The sequence below is a fragment of the Grampus griseus genome (assembly GCF_964374135.1).
Source record: "Grampus griseus genome assembly, chromosome: 3".
NCBI lineage: Eukaryota > Metazoa > Chordata > Mammalia > Artiodactyla > Delphinidae > Grampus > Grampus griseus.
The window spans coordinates 4,061,574-4,086,305 of NC_139019.1; the positions used below are offsets into that span (position 1 = coordinate 4,061,574).

At 44.2% G+C, this 24,732-nt stretch overlaps 1 protein-coding gene across 2 annotated transcripts in view; it reads left to right on the plus strand.

Moving 5' to 3' along the window:
* Positions 1–24,732, plus strand: part of ADAMTS16 (ADAM metallopeptidase with thrombospondin type 1 motif 16) — a gene marked incomplete at both ends in the record, with an annotated part of 153,754 nt that overhangs the window by 80,950 nt on the left and 48,072 nt on the right. For both annotated transcript variants that reach the window (XM_082652312.1, XM_082652313.1), the window contains 5 exons: positions 1,013–1,143; positions 3,106–3,229; positions 3,639–3,883; positions 5,744–5,882; positions 24,210–24,336. In XM_082652312.1, the coding sequence (XP_082508438.1) occupies positions 1,013–1,143; positions 3,106–3,229; positions 3,639–3,883; positions 5,744–5,882; positions 24,210–24,336 (766 nt within the window). The remainder of the gene's footprint in view (positions 1–1,012; positions 1,144–3,105; positions 3,230–3,638; positions 3,884–5,743; positions 5,883–24,209; positions 24,337–24,732) is intronic.

The window sequence follows — 24,732 nt, forward strand, 5'->3', positions numbered from 1 at the left end:
TAAAATTAAGTAAACGTTAAGAAAAATTAAGCCAGTGAGAAACAAAGGCACAGGAGAAAATAGTAGAAAGAACTTCGAAATTGGGGTCAAAAAATCTGTGTGCTATTTCTGGCTTTGCTAGTCTGCAGTAAATAAATTCGTTAATCATGGAAACACATATTCAATTTGATTCTTAGAATTATTCAGTTGGGTTTCTTATCCTGCACTCTAAAGAAAATATTTGTACCTGAGTCTCGGGCCTGTGAAAACTCCTCAGGCAGATAATTTTTTATTATCAACTGTTCTCTTCTTTACCAAGAAGAGAACGAAGGGAAAAAAAAAGTTTCTACAAAAGTTCATATTAGCCATATAAGTCATAAATCCTTGAAATGGATTATCGAGAGAGTATATGCACTTGATCTGCCAATCTGTAGTAGATAATGAGACCTATATTCCCCATGTATCAGTGTTTTTTGACAATCCATTATATTTATTTAAAAAACAATGTTCTCTGGAGATTTCATCCAAAAGTTATTCTCTTTATCAGTTTAAAAATACTATGTATTTTAGTAACTGCATTAGCTATTAAGAAATTTTGTGATTGAGTATTTTATTACACTTTATTGGTAAGAACTTTGTGTATTGCTACAAAATAGTAGTGACTTTTTGCATTTCTAGAAAGAGTAATTAACTATACTAGTAAAATAAGTGAACAGTAATGTAGTTCAAGTCAACAAATGTTTATTGAATGCCTACTATGTGCCAACCACTGTGTACGGAGCAAGGACCGATAAAGGACACAGTCGAAAAAAAATAATAGTGAAGCTTTAAAAAATATTTTAAAAAATTCAAGGGGAAAAACCAAGCCTAAAGAGGCAATTTATAAAAATGTCTTTGCAATGTATTATTGTGTGGGAGTTATTTTATGGGCAAAAAAGAAAAAAAAATAGTCTATCTAAAATTTAGAGCAAAAAAAATGATCAGAGCTTAAGTATCTTTCTTATTTGTGTTTGTGTGTGTATTTCTTTTTAAGATCAGGACTTATGCAAACTCTACTGTATCGCAGAAGGATTTGATTTCTTCTTTTCTTTGTCAAATAAAGTCAAAGATGGGACTCCATGCTCGGAGGATAGCCGTAATGTTTGTATAGATGGGATATGTGAGGTAATAATGATCATTCATTCATTCAACAAACATCTCCCAACAGTCTGCTTTATGCCAGGCATCCTGTAAGGGGCTAGAGAGACCAGACATTTAAAACACACCCTTTCCCTCCAAATCACAGCCCAGAGGGAGAGAAAGCCAGATGAACATCTATGGAGACAGGCAGTGGCTTGTGGCAATGGAGGCGTGTGCAGAGAGCATGGCCGGGGGGAAGGGTGGAGCTGATTCTCTCTTAGATGTGGACCTAAGAGATTTGTAGGGTTCCTCAGGGAAGGGAAAGGGAAGAGGGGTGTTGGGGAAGCAGGGAGGGGAACACAGAGATACAGGAAATCATGGGATGGTAGGAACTAGTTCCGGGGTCAGAGTACCCAGAGGCAGGCAGGAGCTGGGGGATACTGAGGAGGTGAGTGAAGGGGAGAAGCTTGCAAAGGGCCATTTGCTGTGGGGACGAGGACTTGGGGTTTTTATCCACATGACCCTGTGGAAGGCACTGGGACTGGGGACGCGTAGAGTCGCCCAATCAGACGGCAGTAGCCAGGCAGTGGCGCCAGAGTAAATGAAGGCAGGGACAGCACAGAGACAGGGGCCGCTTCACTGCTGCCGAGGGGTCTCGGGAAATCGGCAACCTCACTTCTGCTGGAGAGGGACTCAGGGCACAGGCTGGGAAAGATAGGCGGCTAAGTGAACACAACGCCTGAGCTTGTTACCAGGCACAGAAGTGAGATGTAGGAAGAATTTTATTATAAACAAAGGGAGGGTGTTACATGCAATGGGCATACATTGCATGTAAATAATGGGCTTTTCAGGGAAGAAGTTACTCAATATTCGTATTCAGTGGAGTCCAAAGACCTTGGTCCCAGGTCTGATTTTCTTTAAGGTGTAGACCATGACCACAGTAAAGTTGAATCATCCACTCAGACCCTCAGTGTAATCGTTTGAATGCATGAAGGTTAGACTAAATGATTCTGTTCGGATCTCTTTCAGCCTTAAAATGCTCAACTGTCCACCCATTGTGTCCAATTATCAGTTGATTTGTTAAATATGTCATTGTTTTTATGTATTCTTTATGATACAGTATCACAATCCTTTATTTGTAATTCTGAAATCCAAAGATGTGTGAAATGGAAAGTTTATTTGACAGTAAAATATAAGCTGACCTGAATTTATTTGGTGGCAAAACTGTCTTGAATTGATACGACTATCTTCAGTTATGTTTATCCCGCTCACTGTAGAGATGTGCGCATTTTAGAAACATCGTTGCTGTCCGGAGCCCTGCAGGGACTCTCACATCATATATGTGTTAATTACCTTCCCACAATCCAAAAACCTCTTGAGTTCTGAAATGCATCTGGCCCTAGGATTTCAAACAAGGGATTGTGGACTATAGTTCATCCATCATTTCTGAATGGATTTGTTACATAGCTAGCCTATATTCTTTGCTAGGAAATGTAAAATTGGCAAGCATCACAGAATATATAAACAGCTGCTAAAATTCTAGACAGTAGCCAAATGTGCCTTTTACATAATTTACTGCTGGGAATAATTGCCCTGTGGCCTGTGTTCCTTCTTTGCCTCTGCACAAGGCGATTCAAAAAAGCACAAGGCGAATTCCAGTGGAAACTCGTGAGGCCATATTGCTTGTCATTTGTGCTAAGTGCTTTATATCGGTCTGAAATTTACACATGTCTCCAGCATGACAACCCGATAGGTTTAATTCTGGGCTCAGTGTAGGACAGTCGTGTAAAAACGCCAAAGAGGACAGGGTATGTTTGCCATGCGAAGGTCTCCTCCTTTGGATGGAAGTGTAGTTGACAGTCTCGCAGTGCACATACTGGGTATCCAATAAATATTTGTTAACTCTCCCGTGTTGGTGAAACTTTCAACTCGATGGGAAAAGGTTTGTGACTTTGCCCCTGTTGTCTTGTCTTTCATGAATGACACGTGACCTCATGGGTCCCACAGAGAGTGGGGTGTGACAATGTGCTGGGATCCGATGCTGTGGAAGACTCCTGCGGTGTGTGCCGGGGAAATAACTCCAGCTGCACAACGCACAAGGGCCTCTATGCCAAGCAGCACCGTGCCAACCGTGAGTCCACCCACCGGAGCTGCCTGCCTGGCTGATCCAAGGGCGAAAGGAACCACCTGGTGGGAAGGATGGGAGGTGTAGTGCAGACAGAGTCCTGAGATCCCTACACAGACTCCTTGCCTGCTTTGCTTCTCAAACCTTCTGTTTTGATTGGAAGTGGTTGCTAGGGTATTTGAATTCAAGTGGTTTTTAGACACAGTGAATATTACAATAGCTCTGCTCCAATTAAAAAAATTTAAAAAAACCTCATTTATAGGACCCATGCAACTGGATTGCCAAAACAGATCTCCAGTTTCCAAATTCTGATTCTCAGGGTTTGGTTATGGAGAAGAGCAGGTGCTTAGGGATTTGCCTTGGCAGTACTGAGAGAAGCATCCCATCCTCCCCCTTCCTGTCTCCTTTGCTCTAGAGTATTACCAGATGGTCATCATTCCTTCTGGAGCCCGGAGTATTCGCATCTATGAAATGAATGTATCTACCTCCTACATTTCTGTGCGAAATGCACTCAAAAAATACTACCTGAATGGACACTGGACAGTGGACTGGCCCGGCCGGTACAAGTTTTCAGGAACTGCCTTCGACTACAGACGGTCCTACAGGGAGCCCGAGAGCTTAACCTCCCCTGGGCCAACCAACGAAACATTGATCGTGGAGGTAGGTTCCAGCCTCTTGGTCTCAGGGCTTGAATTTGAGGTCTTAGGGTGTTTCTGTAGGTTCAAGGCTACTGGAAAAATATTACATCCACACAAAATTGTTTTCAATTAGATAGTGTCTCAGAAACAAAACTAATCAATATATAGACTAAATGGGCCAGTGGACTTGTTTTGATCGCCTTTCATTTCTAGGTGTGGAATGAGATTTGTAATTACGCATATCATGCAGTCCCCATTTTTGCATCTTGATCAGTCGATTTTAACAAAAATCTGCTTCTCTCCTGTAAGCTCTGTGGCTCTGAGAAGCAGCCACTGTGGGTGGCTCTGTGTGTGCCTGTTTGGGTGGGACCAGCATTCTGCCGAGTTTTGTGGAAATGGGAGTGAGATGAGAACCCACCACCTGGGCCCAGTGCCTGGCAGGGGACTGCACACTCACCCCCTACGCAAGCCCCTCTGTGCTCTACCCCAGATGGCAGAGGCTCACGACATACAAACGGGCATCTTCTAACAATGTAATTTGTCCTCATGGGACCGGGCAGGTGGTGGCAACAGGCAGTGGACACGCTAATTCCCTACTTTTTTTTGTATTTCTGTGCACACTTAAAGAAAAGACTGGTTCAAAAGTTGCCCCCTCAGCCCACACCTATGGGTGCAGGTGTGAACCATCCACAGGCCCTCCACCTGCTCTCCAGGCTTGGCAGCCCCATCCCGGTGTCCTTGCATCCTCCTGGGAGACACCCCATCTCCACACGTCCTACTGCCATCGCCCCTCCTGACCCGGAGCTGCCTCCTCCGCCCCTTTATAAACATGTTCACTGTGAACTTCTGCCTTGGTTATTTCTCTCCCCCCATCTCAGGCTTTTAGCTTTAATACCCATGAGGAAAGAGAGATCGGTCAGGGTTGAAGGTAGTTGAGGCTTGTTGGGCACCTGTTTCCTATGCAAGAGGCTCAGGATGTCAGGCGGCAGAGTGGCTCAATGGTCATACATTGAGGCCACCTGTCCAGGGCTCATACCTGTCCTGAAGCATCTTCTCCAACTAGACTCGAGCTATGTTGTCAGGGAGGGAACTGTAGGGCCAGGGAGTTTAGGGAAGCTTCAGTGACTTCATCCACTGGAACCTCCCATCAGGGACCAGTGAGACTCCAAACTTCAGAGATGGGATTTCTATTAACAGGCTAATGGTGAGGTTTCCAGAAAAGCCTCTCACCCAGGTCAAGGGATCGATACCTTTATAAAGGAAAAAGTAAGTGGTCCATGTGCTCGAGTTTCCAGCTAGGAGATGAAGAGTCCAAATGCAATTCCATGTGCTGAGCATTGCTCACAGGTGTGCCCAAGCTGAGAGATTTTACTAGTAAGACGTTTTTCTCCTGGAGCCATACAGTACATGCCAGTAGGCAAAAGTCCTCTGCATCCCATCACAGGAGGAAGTACTCAGAGTTAGCCTTCATCCTGCATGGATGAGATCCATTCACCTGTTCTTGGGGGTTTGGAACTCACTAGGAATTGTGAAGGTGCTTTTTAGGTATCATTTTCTGATTTGCTCAGATGGAGAGCATTGGTGGGGCTCCCACGGTAACACGGAGGGAAAGAACCAAATGCTCTTGTTAGGTGGTAAAGGCTGTGGAAGAAACACTAAATGTAAGGCAAAAGAATCAAATGTCTATATATTTTATAGATGTGCTTGTGTCTAGTTTAATTCCTGTTTAGAAAGTTAATGTAAAATTTGGAGGATGGACAGTTTATTACTGTAATCATCTTCTGATGGATATGTCTGGTGTTTCAAGTAGTTTAAAACAAATTAGCTTCTATTTATTGGTTCTAATTTAACTCATTGTATTTTTCCCTTTCTTTTTTTATAGCTTCTGTTTCAGGGAAGGAACCCGGGCGTTGCCTGGGAATACTCTGTGCCACGGTTGGGGGGTGAGAAGAAGCTCAGCACCCAGCCCAGCTACACGTGGGCCACCATCCGCTCCGAGTGCTCCGTCTCATGTGGAGGGGGTAGGTCACTTCCCACGGCTGTCCTGGTGATAGGCACAGAGGTGCCGGGTGCCTTAGGACCATGGGGCACACTGCTCTGGTCCTCATCACACTGCCCTGGTTCTCATCACACTGCCCTGGTCCTCATCACCCTGCCCTGGTCCTCATCACACTGCCCTGGTCCTCATCACCCTGCCCTGGTCCTCATCACCCTGCCCTGGTCCTCATCACTCTGCCCTGGTCCTCATCACCCTGCCCTGGTCCTCATCACACTGCCCTCATCCTCATCACTCTGCCCTGGTCCTCATCACTCTGCCCTGGTCCTCATCACTCTGCCCTGGTCCTCATCATCCTGCCCTGGTCCTCATCACCCTGCCCTGGTCCTCATCACCCTGCCCTCATCCTCATCACACTGCCCTCATCCTCATCACTCTGCCCTGGTCCTCATCACTCTGCCCTGGTCCTCATCACCCTGCCGTGGTCCTCATCACCCTGCCCTGGTCCTCATCACACTGCCCTGGTCCTCATCACACTGCCCTGGTCCTCATCACGCTGCCCTCGTCCTCATCATGTCCTGATTAGGAGACCAGGGTTTCTGCCTGAGGGAAGTACTAACCTTTCTAGAGGCAGAGTAGAGAGCAGTGCTGCTGAGTGTTACTTGAAGACTTGAGCTGTTTTCTCTAATTCATCTATGTCAGCGTGTGGCCTTAAGGTTTAGTGAATTGGTTTCTGCTTTTCATTTAATTTAAGATTTTTGAAAGGGTAATCGTATTTGAGACTATTAAAATGGAATTCACTCAAATTATTATACATTTCATGTTTATGATGAGAAATAGAAACTTGCATGGAAACTATAGTGATACAGAGTGAGGTTTTTATCAAATGGTCTTGTTCAAAAAATTTACTGGAAAAAATTTTGCTGTAAAGTCATATACTTAAATTCACTCAGAAAATGTAAGAATTTTATGAAAGTTGCTGTGAAAATGACAAGAAACAACCTGTCGAGAGAAGAATTTCACATGATGGTAGATGGGTTTATCATCTTAATACCATAAGAATTTTAAGCCCATGATTAATTGATAAAGCTAGTTCACTAGAGGAACATTTTTAGCTTAGAGCCAGTATGCACTAACTGGTAAAGGGTGGAGAATAAATAGTGCAAACTTAGAAACAAAATATTAAGTTCTCTCTGATTTTTAAAAAACAGACAAGTTTCCATTCGGACAAATGGATTTCAGCCTTGTGCATTCCAGTTTTTAATAATTAAGTAATTAATCCAGACAGTACTATATATTTAAGTATAATGGTACACAAATGAGAATAGTACAAATTTAGAATATAATGAATAAGGAAAAAATAAAAGTAAACTCGTGCCTTCTTTATAGTTGCTCTAAATAAATGAGATGAAGAAAATAAAGGAAAACTGAATGATTAACCAAAAAATAAGTCCGAAACGTTAACACTAGATACTTAATATATATTAATTCTTCTCATTATAAACTAAGAACAAAATATTTAAGTCATATTTAAATTCTGACATTAAGAGCTTTCTAAGGTGAAATAGAATCCCCTTCTGTACAGCAGGCTAGCAGCAAATGGCTCTAAAGGCAACTAGAGAAAAATGGGATGTCCTACACTGGTGATGGACCCACAGGAGCTGCTGTTTTACTCCATTCAGAAAAAAAGTAGAACAGAGCCATACTCTGGGCATCTCTGTGTGTGACCTGGGAAAGTTAACCTACTTATTTCCCTTCCCTCTTTCTTATAACCATCCCCTACGACTCTCTTGCCCATATTGGGTATGCTTGATTTGATCTGCCCCTATTTAGGATTATCTAACAGTGTTTGATTAAAATAATAATTAAATCAGAAAGCCTTCTATTTGTGTAAGGACATGACGATGTTCATGTGGTGAAAGGAGTGTAATGAACCACGTGGCAGCACCTGTAAAGATGTCTGGCCCGTGAGAGTATTTCATTAGGACAGTTTCCCTCACATCTTCCCTTTGAGAGTCAGGCATGCAGAGGGATGCTCAGTTTCCTCAGCACCGACCAAATTACCCATCTCAGCAGCCTGAAAAACACCGAGTGGATGGTCAGCATACTAGCAAATCTCCTAATTTCATCTAAGGACTAATTTTTACATTGAGGTTTCTAGAGGAAATCAACCCCAAACCCATTCCCTAATCATTTGCCTAAAGAAGTGTGTTATAGAGTCAGAGAATGGGTGTTTGTTTTTAATTTTGATGGAAAATTCATGGAAAATCAAGGTTTCTCAATTCAACAGCAAGAAGGACTGTGGGATACCCATCCTTTATCACCTTGTGTAGGCTGCGGCTCTTCCATTCAGTCCTCCGGTGGTAATGCCCATGCCATACCGCTCCCAGGACTCAGCACCTAATCAAAGCATCCCCTCCCAGGCCACATGTGAGCACTTGTGAAATCCCATGGGCTTGAATTGAAGTGGACCCTCCCATATTTTCCTAAAAGGACAAAAGCACAACCTCACCCTCCCTTCTCTCTCTCTTTCCTCTCTTGTGTCCCCAGGGATTATCTTACTTTCTGTACAAACAGGAGGAAAATTAGAAACACTTCGCTGTATTTAACTGAGCAGCTGCTATGTCTTGTCACTTACATGGCTTTGTGGAAACCCTCAACAGGGCTTAAAAGTCGAAAGAGTCCATGGAGGCTAGAGGCAGCCAAATCGGGTTCAGGTCTTAGCTTCATTTTATCTGCATGTTTTATATTTTGAAGATTTCCACTTGCATAGACCTCCCAATAACCTGGATTTGGAATCTTGGAAGCATCTTTTACTTAGCTATCTTCTTGTGACCTTAATGTCTACAAGGGGTTCTTTAAAGGAACCAGTTAGGGAATTAATGAACTGGGAGAAGATACCTGGGAAATCCCCCACCTCTTGTTTCATTCCAGAAACATTACCTGGCATCAGTAAAGGAAGGATAATCCCATTTCTTTATCTGTTCTAATGGGCCTGTCTCTCTATAGAAAATAAGATTTCCTGACAGTGCCTCTCATCTTCTTTTCTGTCAGCTTCCTCTGCTCTTTTTTTTTCCCTTTCCACTCACTTTTACAACATAACCATGGGATTTTATTTCAGTTATCCTGCTTAGTCGTGCCTTGACCGGACTCTCATTGGGGCATTGGTGATGTGCAAGGACTCATACAATAAGATGCTAAACCAAGAGTATTTGGGGGGATAGGAACCAGCTTAGCGGATTATGTCCTACTCTAAGATAAGGGCTTTTAGACATGGTGATGACTTCACCAGACTCTTGTTGACAGTGTAAAGGCATCAGAAATTTCTCAAAATTACATATGCTGCAATTTTTTAAAATCTACTTCTGTGATTTAATCGGCTCAATGCAATTCAAATAGTAACAAATTTCAAACCTCTGATTTACTTACTCATGAAGAGGCTTGTTCAGACGTGGCTTATAGTTATGTTTAATTTATCTGATATGCATCATGCAATGTCTGGGGATTATCATCTTTCAGATGGAACTATTCATCTGTTTCACAATTAGAGTTCCTCAGACAAATCTTAAAACTGGCTTGTAAATCAGGCTCTTTCATGCTTTCCCAGTAATGGTCTCTTCACCATCTACAGATATTTTTAGGGCTTAAACTTTAATTAGCTTAGTGGTTAGGTTTAGAAAATGGAATAAAAAATAAAAATGAAATTAAGTATTAGCAACCTTGCCCTCGTTTTGTTGATATGAAACCATTCATTCATCCATTCACTGTTCAGTCAGCAAACATTTGTGGGTGTCAAACTTCTTTAAGCCACATGGGGAAAATGTAGAGACCTTTGCTAATTCTCTCTGTTTCTGAAGTGGATGATGAAAACACCAATGTAATTGTTACTTTATAGGAAAAGTCTTTAGTGACCTATTAGCATTAAGGCTAATTGAAACATGGTACCTCTGTACAGCTCACCCAAGGCGTTGAGTACTTACATTCTTCCTCAAGTGTGCAAGGCGCCACACTGAGTTTTGAGGCTATAATGAGGAATCATACAGACCGGCCCTGTCCTTCCAAACATGCAATCTGGAGGGAGGAATTACCGCACACCCATACGTAACATGCGAGATTATGCACTGTCGTATGTAGGCATTCATGGGAACTCAGAGAGGACCCCAGAAACGTGGCACAGAGGGTGCTGGGTTAGCTGCATTTTGAGTATCTGTCGTAGTCAGAGGTGGAGAGCTGAGGTGGCTTTTGAACATCAGTCATTCATATTACTCATCTCACTGGCTAAAAATCACATCTTTTTCACAGGAACTATTTCAAATTAGACGTCCCCCGTCCTTATATTCAAAACGTTCTTACCTATTTTGAATGTTAGAGTAAATGTGCATTTTACTTTTTTAAACTTTACCTAAAGGCTTGGGCTTGTCCTTCTAGGTCTCAGAGATCAACTGAAATTACTCTGGCTTTTTCCTCCCTGCCTTGGGTCACCTTTGAGCCAAGTTCATGAAACCACTTCTCTGTCTTTATCCAAGACCTGGATAAATTACAAAACACATCCCCACTTTAGCCCTCTTACCCCCCAGAAAAGCAGAGGAGAGGAAAACAAGTTCATCCCCTGGAGAGGGACCAACTTCCTCAGGAGGCCTGTGCGATGTCCACCCCATCCCTTTCTTCAAGAGCCCCCAAAAGTTCAGGGTAATATGAAGAAGTCCATCTCGTCCACTCTCTCTGGGGAGCAGGAACCCTTCCCTGTCCCCAGAGCCCCACAGTCCTGCACACACACCCTCACTGGGGGCATTGGGACCCATCCTAGGCCCAGCCCCTCTCAGGCTCCTGTGGTGGTCACGTGGTCACGGATGGCTCCCCCTTCCACCATCCTCCTGCAGGGGGAGGGAGGTGCACATGTGGCTTTCAAGTCCTGCTGCCCCCTTCTCATTAACCAAACTTGGAACCTTAAAGACGGGTAACACCTGCCTATAGCAAAATGAAGGGCATGTCCTGCTGTCATTTCACACAGGTCAGTGTGGTCAGGAAAATCAGATACCGGGCCAGCTTCTTGTTAAGCAGAACAGACACAAGGATGTCACGGGCCATCCGTAAATGGCCATCATCACCACCCTCCAAGCTCTGGTGCCCGTTAGGGCGCCATCATGCCAGGAACGCTGTCACTTAAGCGCACCTGGGCATCATTTAGACTCTAGCAGCAGCTCCCAGGAGTTCACCCTCTCTGCTTTCCTGGAGTTATCTTCCTTCTTCCACTGTCAAGGTCCTTCAATGTGCAGGCATTCATGTCTGTACTATATCTAGCGCTTACCACAGAGATGATGCATGCGTCTCGTGGAAACACATGCTTCGTTTATGGAATATTTTCCAGTTTTCTGTGTAGTTTTGCTTAAATGATGGGTTTCTTTTCCTTTATTAAAAAAAATGATAAGGATTTTGTCAACAGCTGGAACTCATTCTATTGTTAGAATTACTGAAAACTTAGATATTCTTTGATATAATCACAGTCTTTTAGACTGAATACTCCTCGTCCAGATATTTTGGCAAAATGTGAAGATTTTTAAAATGATTTCCAAAGCTCTGGCAAGAGCTGGTTTCTGTAAAAAGATAAAGGTAGACCTTCATCAAATTGCTCGTTAAACTCACCACCTTCCATGGCTAGGGTTCAGCTTTGGGCTTTCCCCAGTTAAAGGATTATTCTCTCTTTTTTAATGTATTTTTCAAATTTTATACTCTTGTTCTCTCTTATCTATTAACATGGATCATTTTAGAATATTGGCCAGCTTGATTCTAACATTCCTGTGGACTATGAGATTTTTCTTTCTGACAGATAGTTGAGAGATGGGAAGCACAGTTGAGAAATTACTTTACAGATGTGCCCCCAGTCAGAGAAATGATACTTGTGTCTCCATAAACACTCAGCCAGGTGGCTGAGGAGACCCCCAACTGACATGAAACTCGTCTGAAAACATAATTATCTAAAACCTAATGTAAAAATAGAGCCCAGAAACCCTAAATACCACTGGGCATATGGCTGTCTATATTTTTATTTTCCCAGAATATTCAGATGTCTGAAAACAAAGGAAGAAACATTTAAATTTGCCTTTAGAGTTTACTATTGTTTATATGGGGAAAGTAATTTTAAATTAAAACCTCGAGCATCCCTACCACCTACAAACAGATCTGACCTCCAAAATTCATCATCTCTTGGTGCATTGCTGAACGTTTAGATTTGTGACCATTTCAATGTGGGATAAAGTGGAGTGTCTAGTATCCCCAGGCTAAATCCCTGTGAAAATCTTGTCTTTTGGAAAATGCTGTGACTTGATCTGAGATGCAGAGACAGGAGTGTTTTCCGGCATCCTCATATCCATAGGCAACTAACTCCCAACCTAGTCAGGGCCTGCACTGATGCCTGAGGGTCTTCACCCTGGGATGGTGGGTGCCGGTGTGTGCCATCTCCTCTCTGATGTCTGAATGTCTCTAAGGACCCCTTCAATTAAGAGAATAGCAGTTGAGCCTGGCCATTTCGACCAGCCTGGCCAGAATTTGGGCATCACTGGTCCATCCCGTAGGCACCTGGCATGTAATGTTTCATCCATTCACCTATTCCTGTCCATGTGGAGAGGGAATGCCTGCAGCCTGAGAAGCCCGGCCTGCAGGTTCCCAGCCTGTGGCTAGGAAGGATGCCGACCCACAACCTGCCTTGGCTTTATTTCTTCATTCTCGATTTGACTTAATCTCGGTGAAAATGCACAGAGACATCGGGTGCAATTCTCCTTTTAAAAATGCAGAAATGGAGGTAAATGGCTATAGTATGACTGAAAGGATATTGTTTTCTATAGGCTCCCAAGTCAGTCTCTGCAGAAAGCCCAGGATCTGGGCACGCTGCATGGAAGTGAAAAAGTGTCCTGCAGAGGAAAGAATTTGTATTATGCATCCTCACATCTCATCATTCCTACATGCTATCGTGTTGAGCAATGACTGGATTTTTTTTCCCCCTTTCTTTGGTTTTGATTTTTTCTACACTGGTTTCAATTTTATAAGCTTTCTCAATGTTTTAAACTTTTCTTGGGTCTGTGGACGTGCTTTTTGTAGGTTCAGTGTTCCCTGCACCTCTGGTGTGCCTTTGCTGTGCTCTGCTCACCAATGGTCAGCTCCGGGAGGCCCTCAGGCAGCAAGCCGTGGTCCTCACCACCCCAAAGCAGCATCACCCTCAACTTTCCTGTCCGGATATCTGTCTTCATGGGTGACGTGTGTACATGTCACTGCAGTCTCTCTGGTTTAGATTCTGTGGCCGTGATGGGATGGTCTAGGGTGGTGGTTGGTTGGTGATGTTTGCTGTTTGTTATTAGCTGCTATGTGCTCAGGATCCAGCACATCCCAGGCATCAGGTATACACTTGTTGAATGAACAAATGCAAGATATCAACCGCTTTTCCATTTGTAAATATGCGAAGGCCACAGATGGAAATGGCGATGCAGGGTCAGCCCGCTGTCACCCCTCCATGGTGGCTTCCCCAGGGCTGCCCCTCAGGCTTCTCATCCTTCTGCTCCTGGATGTAAAGAAGGGAGCATATCTGAAAGTGAATTGAAATTCCCTAGAATTCAAATTCCCTTGCTTCTAGCTTTCTACTCAGCTCCCAGTGAAATAGAGTTAATTGTCCTCCAGTATATGAAGAGTTCTGAAACAGAATATATTATGAATCTCTTTCCTTCTCAAACAGGAATCAAACAAAAGCTTAAAATTCCTACACGTGCATGTCACGTTGGATAGAAAGGCCAGGCCAGCAGGTGACCTGTCATGCCAAGGCTAGAACGTGCAACGTGGGGTTTTGGCCAGACTGTCAGGGATCGAGTCCTGGCCCAGCCTCTTTAAAACTCGTGAGCTCCTTAAGCCTTTTACGCCTTAGCAAGCCCATCTATAAAGTGAGGATAATAATGTAATCACCCGTATAGGGTTCCTTTAAGGATTAGGGGAGAGAATACCTGTAAAGCTCTAACACTTAGTCTGGCCAAGTAAATGTCAGATTCTATTCTTTTCCATTAGTGTTATAGCTTTGCTTAAGAAATTGGACTGTTTAGGTTACTAACCTCTTAAAGCAAGAGGAAATTACACAATGATACTAGTCACGTGGCCCCAGGCAGGGGAGATGAACACGTTCCTCCCTATTTTGGATTGTGCTGCTGTCTTCAAGGTCCTGTGTGTTTTTGCACACTGGTGTGTTCAGGCATGTGTGGTGGACACACACACTTGGAGAGGGGCATGCAGCATGTCTCTGTGTGTCTCTGTGTGCCCACGGGGTGTGCAAGCTGGTAGCTGCCACAGTGAGTGGACAAAGCATGGCCTGCCCTTTTCCTACCAGGATGATGGGACAACGGCCAGTGGGCAGGACTTTGGGGCAGCTCAGGAGGAGGAGTGGGGCGAAGGGTACAGGAAGTACGTCCTGGAAGCTGCAGTTTCCAGCATAACAGATGAGTTTACTCTCCTATGCAGCATTTAAAGGAGATGGAGAGAAATGGTCCTGTGAAATGCTTTCTGATTCCCCAGCCTCATGGATGGAGCGTGCCCTTCTTGGGAGGACTCAGGTCGCCACGCGGAGTTCAGTCCAGCACTTTGTGTGATAAGGCAGCATGTGGTCCTGTCCACAGGGGCAGCCCTGACCTTGCAGAGTCCTCGGCCCCCCACTGAATGTCCCAAACAGGCCACTCGTTCTGAAACCTGTCCTGTGGAGCTCCTACTTTCCCTTTCTCCACCCAGTCTGCTATCTTAGCATCTGACCTTGACAACATGCCAGCCTGTAACCTTTTCAGACTCACGAACTGAGAACTTTAGGTCCAGGTAAATGCTGAACGCAAGATCTTGAGTGTACAGAGTCTATGCATATTGTGAGCGAAAGTCTCTGCCTAAGGACCTAAGAAAAGCCCTTTGATACAACGGCATAGACGTTGCACACAAGCATGAGGACCGTTTCTTTTGCTTAATCTTTAGTTCACCATGTTTTCTTCAAGTGAGGTTATGGGTTGGTTGAAATACAGGTAAGCACAATGTAATGAATAGACAACAGAAAAGCGGGAGTTTGAGAGAGATTTCAACTCATAAGGCAACTCATAAGGGAGAAATGATCTGATAAGAACCATACAGAAATTAAGAAACAAGATCAGGAGTATGAAAAAAGAAATGCAGATGTTCTCGGCCACGACTGTGGGTTCAGATTTTCAGATTCTCAAGTGAAGCAAAGACCTTCTGTTCTCATGGAATTTTCTGCAGCCCTGGATAAACTGTGAAAAATGGTTTCTCAAAGCATAACCAAAACCTTTACAAGCAGCCTGGCCATGTGATACCTGGGATGCTCCCTAAGAGCTCAGGTGTAAGAGTCTGGGCACAGCCCAAGGAGCAAAGCCCTGATGTGGAGTCTGCCTTCCACTCCGCCCTCCACTGAGGAGGGAATGTGAACAGGCCCAGAACCTTTCCTTCTTCTTCAGTGCCTGTGTGGGTGTGTGCTTTATGGGGCCCCTGACGTGCTTTCCAGTTTGACTTTCTGTGTCAATCGACGATTACCACGTGGATCAAAACAGAAACCAGGATGTCAGCTTCCCCTGCTCCCAGCTCCTCCCTCCCTGGTGCATCTCTTAGGCTTTTGTTGCTAAGCTTTCTGGGGGGCAGAGAACAGGAAGGGGAAGGGGAGGCCCGAGCAGGTAGGCAGACAGGCTGCAGGCCAATATGAGGTCAGGTGAGCATCACCTGAGAGGTCAGGCCCCTCCTGCCTCATCCTGCACTGCCCGGTGTCCTTGAGAAAAGACTGTCCAGGATGTCAGAAAGAGGAGATGTGCATTTTCATGAAGGCCCAAATCTGTAGATGTTGGAATTATTTTTCATTACAAATGTCACAAACATAAAAAATAAGGAAGACAAATCTTCCTCTGACCCAAGGTCACTGCAAACATTTTAATAAGTCCTGTCCCATCTCTTCCTTATGTTCCGGTTTACATGTGTGTGCTCTCTTTCAGAGGTTCGTTAATGATAAGCTTTTCCATGTTATCACATCATTTGTATCCTTCCTTTGCAGAGAGTTCCTCCTTACGTATTAAATCAATAGCTCATTTTTAATATGGGAGTTCACATTCTTGAGCAAATACATTCAACCATTATTGATACTTTTGTTGATCTAAAACAATAAAATAGCTAGTTATTTTACCGGCCAAATGGGTTTATCAGGGAACAGCAAAGAACTGCAATTCTGGACATGCAATTTATGTCAAACCACAGGCAAGTCCAGAGAATAAAGGAGAGGAACATTCTTTTATAGAGGAGAAAAGGAAGTTGTGATGGGTTGTTATAAATGAAAAGTCCATTGGAGGAAACTGGGAGTTTGAAGTATAAAGACTTTCCATTGGCTGAGCTGTGCAGTTTCTCACTGGCTGGACTGTTGCCAGACAAGGAGAAATTCTTCCTTCCTTCTGCTTGTAGTAAAGTAATAACCTTCTTCCTGTTGGAGATGCAAGGTACCTCTCTTCTTGTCGATAATGCAGTTGACATCAAGTGGTAGGGCATGAGAGCTCCCCCTTCTAGCCTTCCCATTACTTTTTCTTTTTTTCTTTTGAATGTAAGGGACCTGAATGACTCATTTTTCTTTGAAAATAAAGAGTATTATTCTTATATAAATTAAAAAATGACCTTTCTGTGTGTGGTTCTATACTACAGTTTTAAGTAAGATGTCATCATTTAAAGTGTGAGAGTCTAGTAGCCAATAGTTTACCTTCACTAATTCAACCAATGTTTATTGTGTACCTCTTCATTTTGTGTGTCAAGTACTATGTGTTGAAGGGTTTACAATAAATACTCATGAATTTCACATTCTATGCATTAAAACTTTAGTATTATCAGAATATTTAATCATATTTTCTTATTAATTTTTTTGAAGACTATAGATTACTTTTTGAAAGTAAGAATATCTGTGCAACCACTACCCATATATAGAACTGGAACATTGTCAGCACCAAACCAATTGCATTTTATGTATGTATGTATGTATGTATGTATTTTTGGCTGTGTTGGGTCTTTGTTGCTGTGCATGGGCTTTCTCTAGTTGCGGCGAGCGGGGGCTACTCTTCGTTGTGGTGCACAGGCTTCTCATTGCAGTGGCTTTTCTTGTTGTGGAGACCGGGCTCTAGGAGTGTGGGCTTCAGTAATTGTGGCACACAGGCTCAGTAGTTTGGGCTCGTGGGCTCTAGAGCATAGGCTCAGTAGTTGTGGTGCAAGGGTTTAGTTGCTCAGTGGAATGTGGGATCTTCCCGGACCAGGGATTGAACCCACTTCCCCTGCATTGGCAGGCAGACCATTAACCACTGTGCCACCAGGGAAGTCTCTCATTTCTTATTTTGTGTATGTGTGCTTATTGTTTATTTTCTTCATTAAGTTACTATGTCAGTGACAGTTTAGCCAGGAAAGCAGAAAACACACTAGGCATTTCAAGCAGGAAGGTTTTTAATATAAAGGATCATGTACTTACAGAATAGCTGGAGAAGTTGGAGGAGTAAAGGTCAGAGACAGACCCATGTAGCTCTCAGTTGCTCTGGCTATTAAAGAGGTGGAAGGTGTGGAACATTCCAGAAATTCCTGGTAAGGATTAGAGTTAAGCCAGCATTGGAGCAGGTGCTTCCCAGGAAAATGTCTGGAGACTACTGCAGACCTCACATCTGCCAAAGCCAGTGTGTATCCTCTCTGCCAGGGACATGATGCTGTGGCTCTGTCCACATCCTGTGCTCGTACTTCTCATTGGTGGGATCTCCCCGACAGCCTCATAGACAAGAGATGTAAAGACTGCAGTGCTGACATGGAGCCCCTGTAATTGAGGGAAGAGCAGGAAAGAGAGGAGTGAGCTGGGTTGTAGGTTGTTATGCTTGAGGGTAGCCCCCTCCCCCAAAACATCAGCTCCTGGATTCACCATTTTCTCTCCCCTAACATATTAACTTCTGCTTCACATTTTTGTCTGCATCCAAATATATTGATGTCTGTTCATTTTCTAATATACTGACTTTTGTTCCAATCTATATCAGTTCCTTCTTTCTGCTTCCTTGATCTATCCTTTCTTCTAACGCTGTAATTAAGTATTGGCTTCATTTATTTCCATTCATACCTATTTTTATCAATATAAGGTATTTAAGGCCATGAAAATAACCTCTGAATCTTACTTTTAGTTACACATCGTAAATTCTGTTTCATAGCATTTTTGTCATTGTCATTTTCTTAAATGAATTTTGCTGTGAACCTGATGACCACTCTCCTGTTTTGTCCTACTTCCACTAATTGCTTAAAATTTCCAGGCAACACTCTACATTTTCCCTTTCTTCCTTATCTGCTTGTGGCCCATCAGTGTCCTCCACTGAAGATTGTCTTTCAGAAGGAGCATTTGGAAATGCGCGCAGGCATTTTAGGTGCCGTGATGAGTGGGGGTGGGGTGCTTTCAGCATCTAGTGGGCGGATCCAGGGTTGCTAAAAGTCTTATGATATGACAACCGTGCTGCACAAGTAATGCTGGCACCTAAAATGTCAGTAGTGTCCCACTAAGAAAAATGAAAGGTCTCCAATGTCACCAGCTAAAAGAACTAACTGACAGGGCTTCCCTGGTGGCGCAGTGGTTGAGAGTCCGCCTGCCGATGCAGGGAACACGGGTTCGTGCCCCGGTCTGGGAAGATCCCTACATGCCGCGGAGCGGCTGGGCCCGTGAGCCATGGCCACTGAGCCTGCGCGTCCGGAGCCTGTGCTCCGCAACGGGAGAGGCCACAACAGTGAGAGGCCTGAGTACCACAAAAAAAAAAAAAAAAAAAAAAAAATTAACTGGCAGAGTCAGAACTTGGACATGCATTGGACAAATTCAGTGTTTTTCTTTGGGTTATATTTTTTCTATCACATTGTTACTAAATTATTCCATGAATGACTAGATCTAGATTTCCCTCTTATCCGATTAACCTGTAAAAGTTTGGGACTTGGCTGACACCAAGGTCAAACAAATGTCTCCACTAAGAAAGAAAAATGAATACATTAATAAAGTAAAGTTATGTTTCTATTTCAAAGAAAAACAATTTCCTATTTGCTTGATCGAGAGCCTGTACCTCACTCAGGACCATCAGTGATCATTAAGGCCTGATTCTTTGTTAAGACTTGAGCATAAGCATTGAATTTCACAAGTCTTCAATCTCAAAACTGGAAACCAAACTGAAGACATTATTCATAGAGTCACACCTAAAAAGCCAGAAGAGTTTGGTTAAAGAATTTAAAAAAAAAATTGACTTTTAAATTATCATATAAGTGGAGAGAAAAGATTAATTTTCCTTCTCTACTATTAGAACTGACAACCAGCAGTTTTAGAAAATGGTACTCTTGTTCAGTAGGTCCTCATGTAAATTGGGTCATTAAGATTATCTGGCTTAATTTCGAGGAGTTCGCAGGATTTAATTTAGTGGAGTTCACAAGATTCCCTACAGAACAGCTTTAAAATGACATGTGTTTCTTTTTTTTAATTTAATAGTCTCTTATTCCCTGTTAGCAAGTGGAAAAGTAGACTCATAAAACATTGATTCAGATTTCGTCTCTGCATTGATACATGGGTCAGTCATCAACACTGTGCCTAGTTCATCCTAAGTACTGTATAAAGAAGAGACTATACCCTTACTTGGATGATTCTTTTTGCCAAGTATTATTAACTCACTACAGTCATCCTTCCCTGTTGGTTCCAGGAACCCGCATGGATACCAAAATCTGCATATGCTCAAGTCCCTTATATAAAATGAGGTGGTATTTGCAAATAACCTATGCACATCCCCCCACACACTTTAAATCATCTCTAGGTGGCTTATAATACCTAATAGAATGTCAATGCTACCTAAATAGTTGTAAATACTTGGTAAATGCTAGGTACATGGTTGCTGGCACAAGGCAAATCCAAGTTTGTTTTTTTAGAACTTTCTGGGATTGTTTTTCTGATTTTTTTCCATCTGTAGTTGGTTGAATCAGCAGACTCGGAACCCTTGGACCAGGAGAGCTGACTGTATTAACTTGCCGGGGCTTAGAAGTTACTGAATATAATGAAATTGGCCGATGGCTGAAAAACTGCCTAATAAGTGTGGGAGCAGATCAATCCAGGCAGGCTGGACTCTCCGCTCTCAGGAAATTTGATCTAAGGGATGACACATATATGCCCACTGAACTTTAACATTAGGTTCACCATATAATGTCTTACCCAAACCTGGATGCTACTGAGAGGCAAAAGGGTTGCTTACCATTTTTCTAGGACAAATGAGCACAAACCTGGGCTAGCCTGGCAGGAACTGTCTTTACTCACAACACTCCGGACACCAAATGTGTGGGTTTTGTCCACACCAACCAGCATTGCCGGATTTTCCAGCTTCCAACAGGGTGTCCTGCATTAATCTAACTCCTGTACTAACTACCTAGAGTCACCATCAGACCCCACAGGTGAAGGGCTCAGTCCCACAGCACTGCTCCCACTTCAGATGCCATTTGCATGCCAGGGCACCCACACTTCTGTCTGACTTGGCTACAAAGCTGTGGGTTCTATACTCTCCTACCCACCCCCCCCCCCCGGTTCCAGGTTCAATAATTTGCTACACCAGCTCACAGACCTAAGGAAGGCACTTTACTTACTTACTGTCACTGGTTTATTGTAAAAGACACCAGGGAACGGCGAGATGAAGAGGTACACAGGGAGAGGTCGGGAAGGGTTCCGGACTCCATGAAGCAGGGTGTGCCATCCTCCTGGAAGCTCTCTGAACACGTTGTTTAGGGGTTTCCATGGAGATTTCATTACACAGCATTGATTAAATCATTGGTCATTGGTAACTGGACTAAATTTCCAGCCCCTTTCCCCTCCCCAGAGGCCCAGGATTGGGCTGAAACCCTCTAATCATGCCTTGATGCTTCTGGGGTCCAGCCCCATCCATAAGCTGTGAAGGGACCCCGCCACCTGCCGGCTCAGACACTCCAAAGGTTCTAGGAGCTGTGTGCCAAGAGCCAGGGACAAAGACCAGGTATTTATTTTTTACTACGTGTATATCACAGCTCTGTAACCTGAGACATAAAAGTGGTGGCCTTGGGTATTGTATAAAGCGCGGTTCTCAAAGTGTGGTCCGCAGGGCAGCAGTGCCAGCAGCACCTGGGCATCGGTTAGAAATGTAAATCCACAGCCCCCACCCCACGCCTGCTGAATCCAAGGCTCTGAGGTGGCCAGGATTCTGTGTTTAAACTACCAGAGGATTCAGATGTGCTCTCAAGTCAGGGAGCACGGGAGTTCAGAGGCAGGGGGATGTGGGTCTGACTTAAAGGGATAAGAAGACTTCTGCCAGGTGTGTCAGGGGTGGCAGCGGAGGACCGTATTCCAGGTAGAGAGACAGCTGGGAGTCAGAGGACCAGGGGGGATGTCGGCATGAGAGAGATGCAGCAGAGCTGGAGGACAAGGCTGGGAAGTCTCCAGCTTAAAAAGAGAAAAACAGACTTTTAACCTGGGAGTGGCATGAGCGTGTGTGTCTGTGTGTGTGTGCGTGTGTGAAGGAAGTATCCGTGGTATCAGTCCAACAGCTGGACTTGAAGGAGGAATGCCTGGAGTAAGGCATGGGCGTGGGGGGCAGGGGACTACAAGACTGATCCCTTGACCACACAGAGACCACAGAACCTCAGACAGGCGGGGCTGGAGGAAGCCTGCTTTGAAATGGATGTTTATGTATTTGTGCATCTGTTAGACGGCCAGGTCTGTGAGTCCAGGAGGCAGCCTGGGGACATCGGGGCTAAGAGCGGGTGCAGGGCAGGAGACGGGGGCGGATCAGTAATCCATCGCCACGTGCAGTCAGGGTGATGCCCAGGAAAGCACCTCCAGGAAAGTGGACGAGGGCGAACCTGTGCAAGGCTTGGAGTGTAAGACGTGAGGGACCCTCCTCCAGTGCCCATCACTGCGCGTTTGCGTCTGTTCTGTGTGTGACGTAGTGACAGGGCACACAGCTGGCTTGGTACCACATCAAGGACACTGAAAGAGATGGATTTCCGATATGTGCTTCCTTCCACAGTGAAGCCCAGCAGGTGTCAGTGGGTTGTGTTGCCTGACGTGCCTCTTGGTTCCCCCCGTCCCCAGGAGAGCTGTGGCCACGAGGGCACCATGGCCTTGCTACACAGGTCACCAAGCCCATCTTTGATTTTACTAAATCTATATATTAGAACAAATGCCACGGCTTCAGTCTTAGCAGAGCCTGGAAATATTCTTTTTTTATTATCATTCTTCTGCCTCGTGGGATTGAGGTTCACCTTGACCTTCTTCCCGTTACTGCTCCGGGACCCTTGCTGTATGTGACTTAAATCTTGTTCTTTCATAGAAATACTCACTTTCAAGATTCTCAACATGTTTAAGTAAATTTTCTTAGATTTCTGCAGAAATATTCCATGACCTTTATCAAAGTCACTTTTATAAATATGCTGTTCCTGATGAGAGACCATTAAAATCAGGAAGATACAGTTGTGAAATCCACACTGGGGTGCATCAAATAAAAACTGTTTAACTTGGTTAAAATATGATTGGGTCACGTTGGCAGAGAGCTGAATAATCGCACAAAACCACAAGGGTCCTGTGTCACCTCTGATTGTCCTCCATCAGCACCGACAGGGCCATACCCAAGGCAGGAAGTGGTCTGGGGCTCAGACGCATGAGATCTGTGCTTGGGAAACAGGAGGGCTCTTTTCCCTCTACTGATCAAGGGAACTGATTCTCTAGAGAAGGGAACTTTCCCCATCGACTTGCCTTATTCCTTTTGACAAAGCAAAGCCAAATGTCAAACTTGTTTCCACGTATATCTTCGAGACTTTTAGTGTTCTTCGAGTAAGGGACTCGGTTTCATAGAGAACCGAGCATTAGATGCTGTTGAGCCTGGAGTTGCCAGCCTGTGGCTTTGGTCCTCTGAAACCATGTCTTGGGTCCCTTCCTTTATGAGACACCTCTGGTCATCTGCCTGTGGGGACCAAGTTGGATGCAGGTCATTCTGAGCAGTGCAGCCTTGACTGCAGAGGAAGTAAAACAGATGGGCCTCACGGACAGGAGGACTCCATCCATTTTCCAAGCACTACAATAAAAATCATTTTAAATCTTAATATTAATTGTGTTAATTTTTAAAATCAACACTGGTTTGGTTCTTTTTCTTTCTTTTTTTTGTTCCTTTTCACTGAATGAACTCCTTAACTTCATCCTTCAAGATATATATCTATTTACAGTCCTTTTGTATTGTGGTAAAATATATGATATATATTATATATGATATAAAATGTACCATTTTAACCACTTTTGAATGCATGGTTCAGTGGTATTAAGCACATTCATATTGTGCAAATGTCACCACCGTCCATCTCCAGATCTTTTCCATCTTCCCAAACTGAAACTCTGCCTATGAGACACCTCCCCACCCCGTCATCCCCCATCCCCTGGCAACCACCCTTCTACTTTCTGTCTCTGTGATTTTGACTAGTCTAGGTACCCTGCTGTAAGTAATGGTTCCTTTTTAAAAAATTATTTATATTTTGGCCATGCCCTATGGCACGTGGGATCTTAGTTCCCCAACCAGGGAACAAAACTGCACCCCTTGCATTGGAAGGGCAGAATCTTAACCACTGGACTGCCAGGGAAGCCCCATTGGTACCTTTTTTAGTAAATTTAATGAATTGAAATACCGAACATATTGAGGGATGCTCAGAAAGCCTGAGTAGCCCTGGGGATGTAAATGGAGCTGAGAATCAGACCAACTTTCATTTCCGTTGACCTCCTTTGAGGCAACATCCAAGCCATGATTGTGAAAAGGTCACCATCCAGCTGCAACCCTGGAGGTATTTTGCTCTGTGAATTCTCTGGTGGGGAAGCGCTTATCACTTTGTTGTCCGTATTTCTTTCTGGTTTATTACCGATCATTTCCTGTTGTGCCCTTTCACTTAGAAGCACAAGTGAGTGTACTTAATATGGGTTTGTTTTGAAAAAATGGCTGGTGTTTCCAATTCTGGAAACAATAGAAAAGAACCAAAAGATTGTTTTGTCAAATATATGTTGGCACCCATAGCAAGACACACGTTCCAAGATGTTGAAATGTAGGGGGAAGATACAAGCCATCTTAGAATTGATGCAATTCACTGATAGAAATCACCAAGACAGGCCAGAAAAGTAGAATATTAGTAGTCAGCCCAAGGCCATTAATGCAAAGACGTGCCAATACAGTAAAGATTTTCTTCAAGAGAGTTCATGAGCTCTTCGTCTGCCTTTTACCACAGGGCATGTTTGTGAGTCTTCACTGTGCACCCCACTCTCTCATAGGGCAGATGACCACGAGAGCAGGCTGCTACAGAGACCTGAGGTTCCCGGTGAACGCATCATTCTGCAGCCCCGACACCCGGCCTGTCACAGGGGTCGTGCCTTGCAAAGTGTCCGCCTGTCCCCCCAGGTAAGAACTGCCATGTTCCTCTGAATGGGTAGCAGGGTTTTGCAGATATAATGCTGAGGCCTTGGTGCTCCTGAGTCTGGGGAACAGAAGTACCAACCACTGCCACATAATCCGTGACAGCAGAGGCAAAAGGAACAAGAACTGCCTGAACAGGTGAGCCAAATAAAGGGCGCCGGGGCTGGAAACAGCCTGCAAAGCCTTGTCAGTGGGAGCGAAGGTCTCGTAGTAGACGGCGCTTGTTCTGTCTTACTCAGCGCAGGCTGTGGGAGGGATGGTGTGCTGTGGACATAGGAACGCTTTCCCTCGCAGCCTCTATCCCCTTCGCTGGCGTTTCCTTTTCTTACTGAGTGAAACCTGTTAGAAGAACCTGCTGGCGAGGCCTGTCCAGGCTGTAGA